Below are 20,000 nucleotides of genomic sequence, written 5' to 3'. Positions count from 1 at the left end.
CCTGGCTGCTTCTGTACATGATATATTCCAAATGCAGCTGTGTTCATCTTCATTTGAATTACTACGATGTTCTACTAAACAGACTGTATTCTGAGAACCGCGTCATTTCATCTAATGTCCTGTCTAATTCATTTGCATGTGAGGATGTGTAAAGGCTGAATAAACTTGGGCAGTATGTGTATTTCTGGCCAGATGGTAACTTAGCAATGCAGTGAAATTACAGCAAGGGAGATCTCATACGTTTGAAGTGCTTACATGTGGGTGTATGTTTTTTTTTCCACAGACATAACTAGAAACACATTTTTCTCTCACAAGACAGGCAGACACATACACACAGAAACAAAGAGAGAGGGAGAGAGAAAAACAGGGAGGAGAGAGAGGAAGAGGGGGAAAAGAGAGAGAATGAGGGGAGAGAGAGAAAGAGGGGAAGAGAGGAGGTAAAGAAGTTTGAAGGAAACTATTCCCAAGGTCTGTGTTCTTCAGCCATGTAAAGACTCCTTTTGCTGTTTCATATTGTATGCAGGGTTATAAGTCTCTATAGTCTCCTGAAAAGCACACACACACCCACACACACACACACACACACACACACACTGGCACACACACTCACAAGCACTCACCATATAGAGTAGAAGGAGTAATGGTTCTCAGTGGTCCAATACAACACATACAGCAGAACCGGAGCACTGATGAGAGTGAGTGCTCAATCCCAACACATCACTCAGAGTTGATTTGTGCTGTCTGCTGATGCTGAAGATAGTTTAATATGCGCAGATATAAGATCCAGCTCTCATCTTAAGCACATTATTAACTAGAGTAATAGCCATGTAAGACAATAGGTTATTACACTAATATATCCTCGGTTACACTGTGCCTGAGGTTGTGCTATCTACACCTGGACTTACCCACAAAGGTTCAGCATATAGAATTACAAAAAGCACACTGAAAAGTCTCCTGAAAAGCACACTCACACACACACACATACACACACACACAGATGATTTGAGAGGCCGCAGAGGATCCTTGATGTGACATGTGATTTAAAGCAGAGGCGTAACCACCATGACTGTCCTCAAAAAGCACCAAAGCACCACACCTCCCACACCTATATATATATATATATATATATATATATATATATATATATATATATATATATATATATATATATATATATATATATATATATGAGTGTGTGTGTGTGCGTGCGTGCGTGCGTGTGTGCGTGTGTGTGTGTGTGTGTGTGTGTGTGTGTGTGTGTGTGTGTGAGAGAGAGAGAGTGTGTGTTTCATGTTATATTTTAGATTTGTTTTTGTTTTCATCTCAATTTTAATTTTCTTTTTCGGGTCATTTTTGCATATGAGTTATGAATAAGTGTTTTCAGGTCAATTTAGTGAATGAGTCTGAGCTATGACACACTTTCATATGAGATGACTTTGACAATGACTACCTCATGTGCTGTTCATACTGTCTTACACTGGGCTTCTGTAGGCCACACGCCTGACTCCATCACACGTTAATTAAAAGGTCTGTTCTGTTTATATGTAATTACAGTAACGTGGGTCACAGAAGAGACAACTGCCCACATTCTGAAGACACATCATCACATCATACATCATTGTCTCTTTCCCCACTCCACCTTTCATCAGCTTCATTGGTGTTGACCCTACAACCTACTCTCTAAACCCTACACCCCACACCCTAAACCCCACACCCCACACCCCACACCTTAAATCCTACGGCCATTTTTAACAGTTTCCGTTTCATGGAGTTTGTATATCAGTTTTAGCAGTTTCTGTTTCATGGAGTTTGTATGTCACAGTTTTTGCACAGTTTCTGTTTCATGGAGTTTGTATGTCACAGTTTAAGCACAGTTTCTGTTTCATGGTGCACTTTGATCTCAAAAGAGGCATTAATATGACACATTGCCTGGAGTGGAAGAGGGGGTGGGCATTTTGAAGTTTATTTTAGAACCCCTCTCCTCCAATCACAATCGTGTGAGTTTGGCCGTTCCCATCCATTCCACCCTGCCCCCAGTGCATCTTGGGCTTCCTTAGTCGAAATGTTCGGATCCCTGTGTTCTTTTCCTCTCTCTCCCTCCTTCTCTCTTTCTCTCTCTCTCTCTCAAACTCTTTCTTTCCCTCTCTCAAACAAGAGGCCCTTGTGACTAAGCGTTCGGACCTGGGCCCAGAGGAAGCAGCCAATAAAGCTAAAATATGTCGAACGGAGCTCGGGGATCATGAGGGACTGTTTGAATTGGACAGGCGGGTTTCCGCTGTGGCTGGTCTGCCAGACGGGCACCGAGCTCCACGCTCCTAACGGCTGTGACACTTGCTCACCTCAGCTCAACTTTCTGAAAATAGCTACACTGTTTGACTACATCAATGATCTGCTCACTGTCGTTGGGACTGTTCTGTGTTTATCTCAGACTATAACAACCGTATAAGTGAGAACCAATGACCACAGATTCATGAGCTGAACTCTGATAGGAGCATGCAGCTCCTGTTCCATGTTTGTTTGATGATTTTCAGTTCTCATAATAGACTTACTCTTAGTGTGTGTGTGTGTGTGTGTGTGTGTGTGTGTGTGTGTGTGTGTGTGTGTGTGTGTGTGTGTGTGTGTGTGTGTGTGTGTTTCAAAAAGCTGGGAAAAATATCCATCCATGCGGTCTTTTTTTCTTTAGAACTACACTGTAACTGCAGTATAAAAACATTCTTGATCGTTGGGGGGGTTCATGTGGAAATTCAATGCTTGTTCCATTTTAGCATAAGCTTGGCGAGAGACTGTTCCCATATATGCCATGTGGCTTGGTCTGATGTGGAGGGGGCAGTGGCGTGGAGGCATGCACTGTGGAGGATACTGAGGTTGGACCTTATAGTCTCCATGTCATTTTTAGCAGACTGAAACCACACACGCACCTGAACATTTGTAGGAGTATCACGCAAATGCGGCAAATTAGCACACTCCAGGAGCCGATTCAACATTAGGTGTTAATTTGACACTGGCGTTTTCACCGTGCAGGCACGAGCGACTTGTCATAGACATTATTGCACTAAATTGTGCACGAAGAAAAACATTTTCCAGTGTTACAGAACAGCAGGATTTGCATGATGCATTCGTGTGCGGTGAAGTGACCGTTGGAGCAGGGTGTGAGTGCATAATTAAGGTCCCTCATCTCGAGCCTCGCTGTTTAAAGCGTTTTACCCTCTCGTCAACGGGCCAAACCAAACGAGTGGCTAGGGAGGTCTGAATTAGAAACGTCGGAGCGGAAGAAGGCGGGGAGGAAAGGAGGGAGAGAGAAACCCTTTCCCACATGTTTTTGGCTTTTCTACGGCAAATCCAGATGTCGGGCTGATGGTCGTCGGTCTGCTCCTTTAAGCCGTGCACACCCGTCTGCATGCACATACCCGGGGTCTGCACTCTCTCACCTCTCCCTTCCCCCTCGGGCTCGGTTCTCCTCGCTTACGAAAGAAACGTGCTGTAATATTCCAGCCGTGGGAAGAACCCCCGACACTAAAGGTGATTCTCAGGGCGGTTTTTGGTCCGGTCCCCTCGCTGTTCGCTGATGGTACGTTCTCGGTTTTGCACGATCACAACATTTGTGCTGCACGCCGGCGTCTCCAAAGCGGAGGAGGAGGAGGGGTCGGAGGTGTGGAGGGGAGCCGCTTCTCCCATGAACAGTGCGGAGCTGCGTGCTGGACGCGGTCCAGCGTCCCCGTGAACAGCGCGTTGAGCGGCGGGATGGGATGGCGTGGCACCGCCGTCGGTCCGCTCTGCACGGAGCCGCTCACACATCAGGCACAAGGGAAAGGATGCTGTCGGTGATTTAGGCCGGGAATAAAACGTCCGTTTTGGGGAATTAATTGTCTCTACGTGTGGATTAATGTAGAGTGGACATACGTTTGACCAGGTCAGAGAAATTCATGCGTGAGGACCCGTAATATCGCGACGGTAAGGTTGATCATGTCGGGCTCTAATAACGTTCACGTTGTTTTGTTTCCATGGCTCGCTAGCAGCTAGCTGTCTTTGAATAATGGAAGTCACGGAGTATGAATCTACGATTCTTTTATATATATATATATATATATATATATATATATATATATATATATATATATATATATATATATATATATATAATCGTAGTATTTATTTATTTTATATAATACTACGATTATTATAACAGCGACTGAATGCAGAGGTGCGCTATGAACGGACTCGTCTGCTTGTCCAGTGTAATAACCAGTAACGGTACCGACGGTCTGCGCTTCTCATGGCCGGTAGAGGCGGGACCAGCTCGGTCGTTCCTGGGTCAGCAGTGCCGTCCTGCTTGTGGAGACCGTCCGTGTAAGAAAGCGGTTGGGCTCTGTACATGTATCCCAGCTAGGCTGCGACAAACTCGTATTCTTTACAAATGAAACAAATATTTGAGTCTTTTGAAGCTTGTTTGCGGATGGTTCTAGAAAGGCCACCGGCTGCTTGAGGCATTGACGGGTTGTGTTTACATACCGAGTTGTGCTGCTAACGTATTTTCGTTTCGTGTCGTTTCTTAATATCGGTGTGTCTGGCCGGTTCTCTCCGCGGTGTTTGTAGTTCTGGAGTCATTATAATCAGCTAAATACGTGCCATAATGTCTCAAGCGAAGCAGCAGGAGCTGAACTGATTTGGTTGAATCCGGTCCTACACAATACATGTGTCTGTTCATCCTTGTTACCTCAGGCGCTGTGTAATGGTGGGAGCTATGGGATGTGCTCGCTGAGGGCGTTTAGGCGCAGGCCCGACAGGAGCGGTGTTTGTAGGCGACAGGAGCGGTGTTTGTAGGATGGGGAGTGTGAAGTGAGTGCGGTGTGGCTCACTGTGCTGCGGTCTTAGTTCTGCACTGCAGGGCAGCCAATTCAGCAGCTAATGCCAGATGTCCCTATTACCTCTCCTCAACACAGGCCATCTCAACACTGCAGATGCCCCATTACCTCCCCTGAACACTGACACCGGCTTCCTCAACACTGCAGATACCCATATTACCTCCCCTGAACACTGGCACAGGCCTCCTCAACACTGCAGATACCCATATTACCTCCCCTGAACACTGGCACAGGCCTCCTCAACACTGTAGTGAAGCACCAACAAAATATGATTGATTAGTACGAAAGGTGTAACACTTAAATATTTTAGCTCATCGTCATGAATATATGCCTTTGAGTTGTAATTTTTCCGATGATTTGCAGTACTATCCTGGGATATTCTTCTCAGTACTGGATTTTGTGGGGTTATCTCTGAGTCCTTACAGGGGGCACAAAGGTCAGCATTAAATCAGCATTAGGGTGGTCTCAGCGATGGTTTAGATGCTCAGATTAGAATAATCTTATGGATTGCAGCCTGATTCAGATTTTCTCCACTTGCCCCGAAATTCACAGCATTGATCTCACTGGCCTTTTGTGCATTTTTTTTTACTGAAAACTATAATAAAGCCATAACAGCTCACTTTTAGCCTATAATAAACCACTGAGCATGTAATGATATATAGGTGTTAAAATGATTTACATATGCAATAAAATGAAAGTTGCCATAAATAATTTGGCACCTGTTTGAAGAAGTTAGCCTACTCATTACTTTATGATTACAGCCAGACTCCTGACATTATAAAGGTAATAACACCTAGTCTGACCCAGAGATGCACACACACACACGCACACACACACACACACACACACACGCACACACACACACACACACACACACACACAGCACTCCCTGCAGCCTAGCAGGTTGGCAGGTTGTAAACCAGCAGTATGGTGCCTATCTCCTGCCCCCACATGCACCACACAGAGGCAAATTATGTCCAGTAGGTGTAAGACTTGAAGCTGCAGTGTGGACTGAGCCTTTTGTGACCAGTTTCCAGAGTTTATGGCAGTCGTGTCATTGTCGCATTCTGGAGGAATAGCTGGTAAATAGTTCTGTAGTTTTCAACCAGCTTCGATGTGATCTGGATTTGGTGTGACTTTGGTGTGACGTTGCACATTGTTGGAAGTGGGCAAATAGATCTCTTGCTAGCCTAATGCCCCGTGCTTCATAAACTTCCATGCTGAGTTGTCAGAGTTTAACTTGGCCAGTTTCACTCAGGCCAAAATGTGCTTGGTGTCTCAGTCTGCACTTCCATCCATTGTAGTGCTTAAAAATGCCTGTGTTAAACCTGAGAGCAGTCGGCTAAAAGGGACATGAACTCACAACTTTAGTCAGAGAATGTGATGCTGAACAGATGTGGCTCCCTGACCAGAGCTAGTCTCACTCACCAGGGCTGGTCTCACTCAGGGGGGCAGGTCTCACTCACTGTGGCTAGTCTCACTCACCAGGGCTGGTCTCACTCAGGGGGGCAGGTCTCACTCACCGGGGCTAGTCTCATTCACTGGATCTAGTCTCACTCACTAGGTCTAGTCTCACTCATTGGGGCTTGTCTCACTCACTGTGGCTTGTCTCACTCACTGTGGCTAGTCTCACTCACCAGGGCTGGTCTCACTCACCAGGGCAGGTCTCACTGAGGGGGGCAGGTCTCACTCACCGGGGCTAGTCTCACTCACCGGGTCTAGTCTCACTCACTGGGGCTAGTCTCACTAGTCTCACACACCATGGCTAGTTTGACTCACCGGGGTTGGTCTCACTCACCGGGGCTGGTCTCACTCACCTGGGCTGGTCTCACTCACCGAGGCTGGTCTCACTCACAGGGGCTGGTCAGAGTTTGACTTGGCCAGTTTCACTCAGGCCAAAATGTGCTTGGTGTCTCAGTCTGCACGTCCATCCATTGTAGTGCTTAAAAATGCCTGTGTTAAACCTGAGAGCAGTCGGCTAAAAGGGACATGAACTCACAACTTTAGTCAGAGAATGTGATGCTGAACAGATGTGGCTCCCTGACCAGAGCTAGTCTCACTCACCAGGGCTGGTCTCACTCAGGGGGGCAGGTCTCACTCACTGTGGCTAGTCTCACTCACCAGGGCTGGTCTCACTCAGGGGGGCAGGTCTCACTCACTGTGGCTAGTCTCACTCACCGGGGCTAGTCTCACTCACTGGGTCTAGTCTCACTCACTAGGTCTAGTCTCACTCATTGGGGCTTGTCTCACTCACTGTGGCTTGTCTCACTCACTGTGGCTAGTCTCACTCACCAGGTCTGGTCTCACTCACCAGGGCAGGTCTCACTCACCGGGGCTAGTCTCACTCACTGGGGCTAGCCTCACTAGTCTCACACACCATGGCTAGTTTGACTCACCGGGGTTGGTCTCACTCACCGGGGCTGGTCTCACTCACCTGGGCTGGTCTCACTCACCGAGGCTGGTCTCACTCACAGGGGCTGGTCTCACTCACCGAGGCTAGTCTCATTCACTGGGGCTGGTCTCACTCACTGGTGTTGGTCTCATTTCACACACACTGGGTCTGACTCCCCAGAGTTGGCCTTTGTTCCCTTTGGCTGATTACTCATATTGATTTATGTTTATTTTGAACTTGAACTTGCGGAGTGCATTCAGAACACCTGTCCTACACGAAGGACAGTAATCCAGCACCCATGGGAAGGAGAATTAGGTTTAATGGGTTCAAGATGGAAGGCGTGATTTAGGTGGGTTGGTGAGTGTATGGGAATAGAAGAGTGGGGAAGGAGAGAGGGCCATGGACTGCAAATGTTAGCATGGCTGAGAGACATTTGACAGGTCTTTCTTTGGGGGGGGGGGGAGGGGGGGGACCACTTCACAGGTCAGTATCAAACTCACATAGTAGTGTTTAGGCCAAGATTTTGATGAAAGAGCATTCCCTCTCTTACACAAACACACAGTCCCAGTAGTAGTCCCAGTGCCGTACACTTTGGTAATGTTAGCGGTCACACACGCCTCTGTGTAGACTTCAGCTGTTTAGCCAGACATCTTTGGACCCTGAGAGCAGGAGGAAGAGAAGAAAGGAGGGATGTGTTTTGTCCTGCAGTGCTCACACACACACACACACACACACACACACACACATACACACACACACACCCTCCTTCCTTAGTGGGGAGGAAATATGAGCCCTCCTGCGTTTATCAGCTCCATTGTTTGTGCTCCTCAGGGAGTTGGTCTTCCTGGAGGAGACCGACGAGCTCTGTGCGATTCCCACCTCCTCTCCCATCCTCCCTCAGACAAGCGTTTAAGGAATCTCACTCAGTTTTCCTTTTGAACTTGGCTTGTGGATGGGGTGGTGGGGGTGGATGGGGGGTGGAGGTGGATGGGGTGGTGGGGGTGGATGGGGGTGGAGGTGGATGGGGTGGTGGGGGTGGATGGGGGTGGATGGGGTGGTGGGGGTGGATGGGGGGTGGAGGTGGATGGGGTGGTGGGGGTGGATGGGGGTGGAGGTGGATGGGGTGGTGGGGGTGGATGGGGGGTGAAGGTGGATGGGGGTGGAGGAGTGTGTTTGCAGCACCAGTCCAGGTGACGGAGGATGATTCTTCACTCGTGTATCCACGCAGGACATAAGGGGAAACAGATGGGTGATGGAGTGAAAGGAGGAGGAAGAGTATTTATTCACACTGATGTTGGATTGAGAGGAAGATGAGGGTTCAGGATTGGGAGCAGACCCGCGGTGCAGGGTCGGGGGAGGGGCCATGTCAGAGTGGAAATGCAAATGCAAGTGTTTGAATTTTAATCTCCACAACCTTGACTGATTTACCAGTCAAAGCAATATCGCGCCAGGCCTGTGTTCTAATGCCACCGCGGTGTGCTGCCCCTCGGCGCTTTGTTTGCCACAGATGTGTGTGTATGTGTGTGTGTCATCTGCCAAGGATGTTTACCACTTCACACAGTAATAACAATGTGAAACACATACACACACACACACACGGTTTGTGGAAGAATGTGGAATGACGCATGGCTAAAACACAGGAGTGTTGGTAATTCCAAACATGTTTCTGTACTGGAAAGTGCACTGACTGTGTAATTCCAGCCCGGGGTCAGAGGAAGACTTCTGAAGGTGGCCATGCACACAGCCGCCAGAGGGGGCCTACTGCTCTGTGTGAAGCAGGGTTTATTTATTTCTGTCTGTCCTACGTCCCTTTTTAATATTAATGATCTGCAGTCACGTGTGTCCTTGAGCCTTTGGGCACCCTGCAGGGCAGCCATGGTGAAGACACTCTGGAGGGTGAGGACAGTCTGCAGAGTGAGACAGGCGGTGCTGTCTACAGATCAGCCCGGATGGTGAGACGGGTGGTGGTTCTGTCTACAGATCAGTCGTCTCTTACCCTCAATGGTCAACAACAGTGGGCTGAATTAAAAAGTGGATTCTAATGCCAATGCTAAGAGTTTAGGTCTAAGAGTTTAAGTCTAAGTTATCTTTAATCTCTCAGTTTTTAAGTGTGTGTGTGTGTGTGTGAGAGGGGTGCAGGGGTGTGTGTGTGTGTGTTTTTCTGCTTGAGTGATCTGTTGAAGGCTGCTTTCTGAGTGAGTGCTTTGTAGCTGGGCATGATTGATGAGTGCCAGTAAGCCCCTCCAGACATTGTGGGGACAGAATCACAATAAAGACAGTGAAAAGATGTCACAGGTTTACGAGCTTTTGTGTTAACAGTACTTCTACTAAAGGTTTATAACAGGGTTATATATAGGAATCCATGTTCTGTTCTGTAGACAGTCTGGACTATGGTTTTTTTTTGTAGTAATTAGCACAGTTTGGTCACCCAAAAGCTCGTGTTTGTGCACATGCGAGCATCCGTGTGTGAGTAATAAAATATTTCCCTATTGTACACTGTATCACATAGGGACACGTATTGTGTGTGTGTGTGTGTGTGTGTGGTATTATGTATAATGGAAGGAGGGAGCTGCAGTATCTCTAGTACATCTGCTGTTTGAATATGGCAGTAAAGTTGTTTATGAGAAATACTGAACTGTGGGAATATTTCATTGAAGCCTGATGGGATATGAATGAAACTGTGACCTTAGTCCTTCCGAGGTGTGTGTGTGTGTGTGTTTGTGTGTGTGTGTGCGTGCGTGTGTGTGACCAAATAAGAGAGAGATGGAGACCTGCTTGTATGGAATGATAATTGCTGTTTCCGTGTAGAGCTCTAGAACTGGTTGGTTAATGCCAGTGTGCGTGAGCTGTGACTGCTGCACGTGCGGCCGGCGTGTGCGTCTCTCTCACTGGGGCGGGTCTCTCTCACTGGGGCTGGTCTCTCTCACTGGGGCGGGTCTCTCTCACTGGGGCGGGTCTCTCTCACTGGGGCTGGTCTCTCTCACTGGGGCTGGTCTCTCTCACTGGGACGGGTCTCTCTCACTGGGGCTGGTCTCTCTCACTGGGGCTGGTCTCTCTCACTGGGGCGGGTCTCTCTCACTGGGGCTGGTCTCTCTCACTGGGGCGGGTCTCTCACTGGGGTGGGTCTCTCTCACTGGGGCTGGTCTCTCTCACTGGGGCGGGTCTCTCTCACTGGGGCTGGTCTCTCTCACTGGGGCGGGTCTCTCTCACTGGGGCTGGTCTCTCTCACTGGGGCGGGTCTCTCTCACTGGGGCTGGTCTCTCTCACTGGGGCGGGTCTCTCTCACTGGGGCTGGTCTCTCTCACTGGGGCTGGTCTCTCTCACTGGGGCGGGTCTCTCTCACTGGGGCTGGTCTCTCTCACTGGGGCTGGTCTCTCTCACTGGGGTGGGTCTCTCTCACTGGGGCTGGTCTCTCTCACTGGGGCTGGTCTCTCTCACTGGGGCGGGTCTCTCTCACTGGGGCTGGTCTCTCTCACTGGGGCGGGTCTCTCTCACTGGGGCTGGTCTCTCTCACTGGGGCGGGTCTCTCTCACTGGGGCTGGTCTCTCTCACTGGGGCTGGTCTCTCTCACTGGGGCGGGTCTCTCTCACTGGGGCTGGTCTCTCTCACTGGGGCTGGGTGTGTCCAGCTCTGAGCTGCAGCAGCTGTTGTAGCACCGTAGGCTGGACTGAGCAGCCAAAGCAAGAGACCCGTGTGTTCAGCAGCTTCAGGGAGCAGCGAGAGTACTCAGCACAAACCACTGGTGCGACAGGAGGGTGCGAATGAGATCAAATTGTGTGTGTGTGTGTGTGTGTGTGTGTGTGTGTGTGTGTGTGTGTGAGAGAGAGAGAGAGGAGAGTTTCTGTTGTGGTTGCTTTTCCTGATGACCCAGTATTTTCTGTTGTTGTTGTTGTTGTTGTTGTTGATGATGTCATTGCTGCCCGTCTCTATGGTTAATCTCTCCCTCTCTCCCTCTCTCCCTAGATGACGGAGGGGCGGAGATGTCAGGTCCATCTCCTGGATGACCGGAAGCTAGAGCTCCTGGTGCAGGTGAGTGTCTCACACCCAGCAGCCGTCTGCTAGCGGGACGGAGGTGTGAGGCCAGGACACGCTGGCCACGTCCGCCTGCCCTGCCCGCCCCGTATGCCCCGTGTGCCCCGAGTACCTGCTCTGTTACCCCACACACGAGAGGTGTTATAACCGTGTGGCTTTAGGAGTGCAGGCTCAGATTCCCCAGCCTGTCTGAGAAGGGAAACCCCTCACTGCTCCTCTGAGAGCTAATTACCATCTGCTAGAGAGAAGGGGGGTTCTGTGTGTGTGTGTGTGTGTGTGTGTGTGTGTGTGTGTGTGTGTGTGTGTGTGTGTGTGTGTGCACGCACACACGCGCGTGCGTGCGTGTGTGTGTGTGTGTGCGACACTGTTCCATTTGTCTATGGTGCCATTCGTTATTAATTGGACACAGTTGTTCTATAAACTTCACATTCAATTTTAATGGAAACAATTGCTATATGGAGTTAAATGCTGAATCGGAAGATATTTACATTTAATATTGCGTGAACCACATATGAATTACAGCCAGTCATCAGGAAAGGCAACAGACCTCAAAACAAAGTGCAATGTGTCACTGCATGTTTCCAGACGACAGAGTAACACAGCCAGAGCTGCTGCTCAGACAACACCTGTAGCCTCGCCAACCCTGTAGAAAACTACACCCTGTGGGTGTTTGTCCAGTTAGTGGAGGTGTCCTCAAATTGATAGACCTCAATTTCGTAGTATTATATGCTTATACGGTTCTCTGTGTTTAATCTTTAAATTCAGTGAGTTGGATTACAGAGTCAAATATCAACAAATATTGTTTCAATGTCCAGTTATGGTCACAGAAGGGCATGTGCGTCTGTGTATGTGCATCTGTGTGTGTGTGTGTGTGTGTGTGTGTGTGTGTGTGTGTGTGTGTGTGTGTGTGTGTGTGTGTATGTGCGTCTGTGTATGTGCATCTGTGTGTGTGTGTGTGTGTGTGTGTGTGTGTGTGTGTGCATCTGTGTGTGTGTGTGTGTGTGTGTGTGTGTGTGTGTGTGTGTTTATATGCATGTGCTTGTATAGGCAGGACCTTTTGTAGACACTCTGGCACATATGTGTTGCCATAACAACCCCAGTCAGCATCTCCCACTTTGACTGAAGCTCCACGCTGCTGCTGGATCCAAAATCCACGTATGCCATCTTCATCAGGCTCTTTTCTCTCTTTTTCAGCCTATCTCTCTCTCTCTGCCTCCTCTCTCTCTCTCTCTCTCTCTCTCTCTCTCTCTCTCTCTCTCTCTCTCTCTCCTGTCAGTGCTGTCTGTCAGATATGATTTGCTGCTCTGAGCTGATCCCTCTCCAGTATGATGTAAGCGTGCTGAGATCGCCCTGTCTTAGACGCAGCCGCGTGAGCGTCAGCCGCGTGAGCGTCAGTTCCGTGAGCGTCAGCCGCGTGGGCATCAGCCGCGTGAGCGTCAGTTCCGTGAGCGTCAGCCGCGTGAGCATCAGTTCCGTGAGCGTCAGCCGCGTGAGCATCAGTTCCGTGAGCGTCAGCCGCGTGAGCGTCAGCTGTGTGCCTCTCCTGGTCTTTAGTCCTCTCCCTTTGAAGTGCTGGATGAGTGAGTTTTTTGTTTCAGGTTCTGGCCTTGCTCTGATGAGCAGAGAGGTTTATGTGAGTGAGACAGAACCTTTTAAAAGTTTAGTGAAGAAGATGAAATGCTCAAAGCTATGAAATAAACAAAAGCAACTGGAGCGAGAGAAAGAAAGAGATGGAGAACTGGATCTTACAGGAACACAACTGGGCTGATAGTGTGAGTGTGAGCGTGGACCAGTGCAGACTGGTGCTGGTGTGAGCGTGGACAAGGGCTGCCATGATTAGTTGACTAGTCACGATTATGTCGACTAATTTAATAGTCGATGCGTCGGTTTTATTTTCTCTCCAAACTGCTGCGGCAATTTCCATTGTTGCGTCTGCCTTTCTGTCCTTGACGCACATGCGCAGTAGTGGAAACCGGGGTAGACAGTGGACGACATCCCAGGACGTTATACATACTGGTATAAAGGCTACCCGGCTACGGAACTCAAAAGTGTGGGATCATTTTCCGTAGCCGGGTTCCGAAACACGTGCAATATCTGCAAGGCAGAACCAGTGTTGTATAAAGTATTAGAGACCCATACTTGAGTAAAAGTACAAGTACTCTATCAAAAAATTGACTTGAGTAGAAGTTGAAGTGTTCTTTAAAAATTTTACTTAAGTAGAAGTACAGAAGTATTCGGCATTTTTTGTACTTAAGTAGTGCAAGTAGTTTATTCTAAAATTTATTTTAGAATAAGGGTGAGCCTACTAAGGGTGAGCCTACTGCCCTGCGTTTACCCTCAATAAATGCCCTTACCCTATAAAAACACTACACTAAATATGATTGCCAGCTAATGTTAAGTGAACACTGCAGCACGTCATGAACATAGTTAGGTTAGTTATTAGCTAATTATGTTAGCTCAAGCTGGCGTGTCACCTGTACATTATATTTATAACTTACATTAATGTGTTTCTTCAAGTTCGAAGGTGAATTTTTGAAGGCCAATATTTCACCCTCTTTAGGGAGGCAGAGATGGCACTTCATCCTATAGGAATTTACTTTCATTCCAGCAAACACTGTCTCTAGGTAGGGCCAGGGTGGTCTCCTTCCTCACCCTCACCGCCACGATCACTCGATGTTGAAGGTGGGGAAGGTGCCAATATATGGACATTAAAACGCCATCAAGCTTATTATGCAGCACTTATGCAGCTATTCTGCTGTTACCAAACACAATACCATCTCTTTAATGAGATAAAAAGCAAATAATTTGGCATAATTTCGAGTATATGTGCATTTGTATAAATATGTAAATTAAGCTGAAGGTGCTGGAAAATACTGAAAATGGATCTTCAAAGTTCCGTACAAGTGCATGAATTCCACCTTGTAACTTCGCACGCACAAAAATCGAGAGTTGCACGTCCGCGCGTGTGGCCAACGCGCATGGAGCCACCGCGATTGCGTCATTTTTGCCGCGCGGACCCTTGCGGCAGTCACGACGTGTCAAGTGAACCTAGATTACGAAACTCAAGTGTTCAATGAAGGCAGCAGCAGAGTAAACGAGACGCGAAAGGAGCATGCGCAGTTTTCTCATAAAACAGCTTGATCCGGTGACGGCGCCAGCTAACATGTTTATAATTGTAACGAGTAACTATACAGCACGTAAAAAATGTATCGCAGTAAAAGTATTAAACTGATGGAAAATATGTAGTGAAGTAAAAGTGGAAGTAGGAGAAAAAAATAATACTCCAGTAAAGTACAGATACAGCATTTTAGTACTTAAGTACAGTAGTGAAGGAGTTCTACTTCGTTACTATACAACTCTGGGCAGAACTTTCCTTCCACGGCAGCACAACCGCGATGTACGAGCACCTTAAGCATATTGTGGCTGATTGTGACAATGATGAAGAGGGACCGTCATCTCTGTAATCGTAAAATCGCTAGTTAGCTGCTAAAGTTACCGTAAACAGAGCGTTAACTTAGTACTTACTTATCGTGGTAGCTGTAAAAGTTAACATTAGTGATGGCGATTTGTTTCATTAGCCTTAGCACGCATTCATGTGTTTTCTGTAACGTCAGTGAGACCAAAACTTTATTTTTGTGAATAATTCCTTAGTTTCAGGTACCTATTTGGTTTAAATGTAGCTAAGTTTGATGCCAGAGACAAAAAAAAATTATAATTTCTTTATTAATGTATTTATTTTTGCGTTGTTTAAGCCAGTGCCTTATACTTATTTTAATAATTGTTTGTTGCAACAATCTGCATATTTCATTAAAGGTTTAATGAACTATGATCTTAATAGTTTGTATTTTTAGTTAGCATATAGCTGAAATCTAATGATGGTTATATAATAGCAGTTGCATTCTAGTATGATAAGCTGTATGTTTTATATTCAATTAACATACGATCCGATTAGTCGACTAATCATAAAAATTAATCGGTGATTAGTCGCCTATAAAAATTATCGTTTGTGGCAGCCCCAGCGTGGACCAGTGCAGACTGGTGCTGGAGCATTAATGTGTTAACCAGTCCTGCTCGCAGTGCTCAGAGCACAAGGCCACAAGGCTGTTTCCAGACCACTCTGAGCACATCCTCACTAAACCCCCTACAGAGACAGGCCTTTTTATGGGCTGCCAACGACCAGCTCTATTAACACATAACATTAACACACTGCCTGCCTTCTCTCCGAATTCGTTCCCACCTGGGAAGCACTTTCCGCCTGTGAGATCTTCCTTCACCTGCTTAATGGCACACAGTATTTACTAAGCAAAGTGGGCCCAGGATTTACTGCACTGGGATGCTTACAGTAGCTATGTTTACAGTCTCTCTCTCTCTCTCTCTCTCTCTCTCTCTCTCTCTCTCTCTCTCTCTCTCTCTCTCTCTCACTCACTCACTCACTCTCTCTCCTCTTCTGTCTCCCCTCCTTTCCATTCTCTCTTCTTTGCTTTTTTTTCTCTTTGCTTTCTTCTTTGCTCTCCTTTTCTTCCCTCTCTCTTCCTCTCCCTCTGTTTTTCATTTTCTCTCCATGTGGGTAGATGACCTATAGAAGGTGGTGTGCTGCTTCATCGTGCCAGAGGTGTTTCACATGTTTGTCTGAGCTCCTCGAGGAACGCCTTTCCCTTTTCCTTGGTGTGGGGGGGCTTCAGAGCCCTTGAGCAGGGCATGCATACAGCGCCCCCCACAGGTCAGCACTGGCACTGCAGCGAGTGCCACAGACACCGGAGCCCTCCCCTGTGCCCGCTCTACTTCTGGCAAAGCTGGTATCCACTACGATCCAGCTGGAGTCCGATTGGCTCCAACCAGCAGAGAAACACAGGAGGCTGCTGAAGATGGAGCTGTCCTGGCTAACATCAGACAGCACAGCTACTCTGCAGGGAGGGAGGGGTTCTGAGAGCTGAGGAGCCTTTCTGAGCCATTTGGACTCGGATGGGTCAGTGAACAGAGTTCTGCCAATTGTCAAACAAAACTTCCAGTACATAAGGGGAGAGGTGCACACACACACACACATACATCCACACACAGATACACTCAGACACTAAAACATACTATTTACATGTACACCCACATTTGTGCACACACACACACAAACACACTTAGCTCTGTTTTACTGATTGTCTTTTTACTGCTTCCTCTTCCTCTTCCTCGCCTCACTGGACTCTGACATTTAAATTGGAGGAGCTGACACTGTCCTACACTTTCTCACTCTCTCTCCCTCTCTCTTTCTCTCTCTCACACACACACACACAAACACACACACACACACACACACACACACACACACACACACACACACACACACACACACCCCAGGACTCTGACATTTTCTCTGGGGTGTATATGGGTGTATATGTGATATTAAAGTGGTGTTTGGCTGGTCTTCACCAGCACTGTGGAGGTGCAGGTCAGACTCCAGCGTCTTTCAGGTGCTTATAGACACGCACGTCTGTGTGGACCCACTCTCTGCTGTATGTGGCTACTCTAAGATGTTCAGGCCTGTTAGCATGTTCTATCCAGGGAAGGCAGACTCTAAGATATCCTTCAGCAGGCTGTAATCTACACACGCTGTAATTTGCTTTAATGGTGGAATTAGAGAGTCGGTTTGTAGGAATCTCCTCACTGTATCTGTAGAGTGCGTTTGTCTTCTGTCCTGTTGAGGCTGAAGTACTGAAGTGTATGTTCCCTATTTCATTACCTGAATCACATGTTTATCTCAGCTGTAATGTTTGTGTGTGTGAGCACTAGTTCAGACATAATTGCCTCCTGCTTTCCCTAGCAGTTTGTGAGGCTGTGTGTGTGTGTGTGTGTGTGTGTGTGTGTGTGTGTGTGTGTGTGTGTGTGTGTGTGTGTGTGTGTGTGTGTGTGAGAGAGAGAGAGAGACACTCCCACTTTTGAGTCCTCTCACTGGAGAGCCTTGATGACTGAATTGCGCAAGGTGTGTTAAAGTACAGAAAACCTGAAAATGTTCAGTTTCATGTCATCCCGCTGGCTTTGGTAAGCCCTGCCTCTGATGACCTATGACCTGAAGGCACTTATGACCTGTAGACGGTGTCAGAGGTCACGGCTGTAGACGAGGTCATTTTGAGCAGCTGCCCCACACTGTAATCCTACCCCACCTGCTGCCATTTGGTCTCCACTGCCTCATGACAGCATTGCTCACCTCTATTAAAGAGACCTGAGAAACTGAGAGGGCCTGCAGCATGTCATTATTATAGTGTGTGTGTGTGTGTGTGTGTGTGTGTGTGTGTGTGTGTGTGTGTGTAACCTGACACTGTCCTGTTCACTCCTCGCCCTCTGGTTCGTCCTCCTACACAACCCACCTGCACCTCTCTGTACCTCACCTGTCTACTGCAGATCAGCAGGACACACTCTTCTTATTTCTTTCTTTATTTATGACTGAATCACTAGACTCATGCCACACACACACACAGACACACACACACACACACACAGACACACACACTCACACACACAGACACACACTCACACACACAGACACACACACACACACAGACACACACACTCACACACACAGACACACACACTCACACACATGCTTTCTTATCAGCAGGATATTAATACTTCCTAATCAGGTTCTCTCTCTCAGTGTCGGCACATGCGGTCAATGAGTGGAGAGAGAACACAGCTATCACGCAGTGCCATGCTTGTGTATTAATGTCTTTTCATTGCCTCAACCACACGCACACACACACACACACACACACACACACACACACACACACACACACACATACACACACTACTTAAATTCTTCAAGTCAGTGATTGGGCCCACTTCCTTTGGCTGTTCCGCACACCAGCTAATTGAGGAAGTTAGGTCACATCTGCTGAGTGACTGCGGCATAAAAACAGCTTTTTAAAAACGTTAAAAGCACATGTGTGAATCGCTGTGATGTATGCTGTGGTGTAGGCTGTACTGTAAGCTGTGGTGTACTGTGCTGTATGCTGTGGTGTAGACTGTGCTGTAGGCTGTGGTGTAGACTGTGCTGTAGGCTGTGGTGTAGACTGTGCTGTAGGCTGTGGTGTAGGCTGTACTGTAAGCTGTACTGTAGGCTGTGCTGTAGGTTGTGTTGTAGGTTGTGCTGTAGGCTGTGCTGTGCACTGCTGTACACTGTGCTATATGTTGTGCTGTATGCTGTGGTGTATGCTGTACGCTATTACGCTGTACTGTAGACTGCTGTACGCTGTGCTGTACGCTGTGCTGTACGCTGTGCTGTACACTGTGTCGTAGTCTGTACTGTAAGCTGTATTGTAGACTGCGCTGTAGGCTGTGCTGTATGCTGTGCTGTTGGCTGTGCTGTAAACTGCTATAGGCAGTGGTGTAGGCTGTATTGTAAGCTGTGCTATAGGCTGTGCTGTACGCTATTACACTGTTCTGTAGGCAGTGGTGTACACTGTGCTGTACGCTGTGCTGTAAGCTGTCCAGTAGGCTGTGCTGTACACTATGCTGTACTTTGTGCTGTACGCTGTGCTGTATGCTGTTACGCTGTTTTGTAGGCTGTGTTGTACACTGTGCTGTACGCTGTACTGTAGGATGTGCTATAGACTGCTGTAGGCTGTGCTGTACGCTCTGCTGTAGGCCGTACTGTTGGCTGTGCTGTAGATTGTGCTGTAGGCTGCGGTGTAGGCTGTACTGTAAGCTGTACTGTAGGCTGTACTGTAGATTGTGCTGTAGGCTGTGGTGTATACTGTGCTATAGGCTGTGCTGTAGGCTATACTGTAAGCTGTACTGTAGGCTGTGCTGTAGACTGTGCTGTATGCTATTACGCTGTACTGTAGACTGTGCTCTAGGCTGTGGTGTACACTGTACTGTAGACTGTGCTATACACTATGCTGTATGCTGTGCTGTATGCTGTGCTGTAAGCTGCGTTGCAGGCTGTGGTGTAGGCTCAATTGCTCAAATGTTCATCTGGCTGTTCATAACCAGCACAGTGTGATTATACGTATGTCCCTTCTGTCTTTCTTTTTCTGTCTTTCTGTCTGGGCACATGTAGTAATTGTACATTACTTCACATTTCTGGGGGCTATTTTTAGGCTGCAGACTCCTTAAATGATTATTTTGTGTGGGGTTGTGTGTGTCTCTCTGGGTCATTGTGCTGTGTGTGTTTGTGCATATGGCTGTGTGGAGTTAATGGAAAGTGGTCTGTGTGGAACAGAAACAATAATTAGAGCATTTAAAACACAGACCGGTGGACTGTTGCTGTGTGTGTGTGTGTGTGTGTGAGTGTGTGAGTGTGTGTGTGTGTGTGTGTGTGTGTGTGTGTGTGTGTGTGTGTGTGTGTGTGTGTGTGTGTGTGTGTGTGTGTGTGTGTGTGTGAGTCTGTGGCCTGGGAACTATGAAGTTTGCTTCGATATGTGTGTACAGCATAACATTGCCATGTAGTAACATCTGTAGTAATATGATCTTCTGTAGAAGTTGTGAGGTTTAGAAGATCAGTTCTGTATAAAAAAATACTGTGTGTGTGTGTTTACGATCACTCCTGCACATTGATATATTGACCTTACAAATCCTCATATTTAAACACTTGAGGTATTGCCACAACCCAGTGGTCATTAGAATATATTCCTGTCACCTCTCCACCAGAGGACGTGTTTCTGCTTTGAATGTAGTGGGAATATAAACACCCTTTTGCTTAAGTTAACAGCAGTATTTGATCTGTT

General features: G+C 47.5%; 1 protein-coding gene across 1 annotated transcript in view; it reads left to right on the top strand.

Moving 5' to 3' along the window:
• Positions 1 to 20,000, top strand: part of frmd4a (FERM domain containing 4A) — a 56,415-nt gene that overhangs the window by 7,554 nt on the left and 28,861 nt on the right. Inside the window, 1 exon segment of the mRNA XM_076993260.1 lies at positions 11,218 to 11,283. Coding sequence (XP_076849375.1) covers positions 11,218 to 11,283 — 66 coding nt within the window.

This window comes from Brachyhypopomus gauderio, chromosome 2, assembly GCF_052324685.1.
Source record: "Brachyhypopomus gauderio isolate BG-103 chromosome 2, BGAUD_0.2, whole genome shotgun sequence".
Lineage (NCBI taxonomy): Eukaryota > Metazoa > Chordata > Actinopteri > Gymnotiformes > Hypopomidae > Brachyhypopomus > Brachyhypopomus gauderio.
Note: the sequence above shows the minus strand (reverse complement) of the source record. Positions and strands in the feature narration are given on the sequence as shown.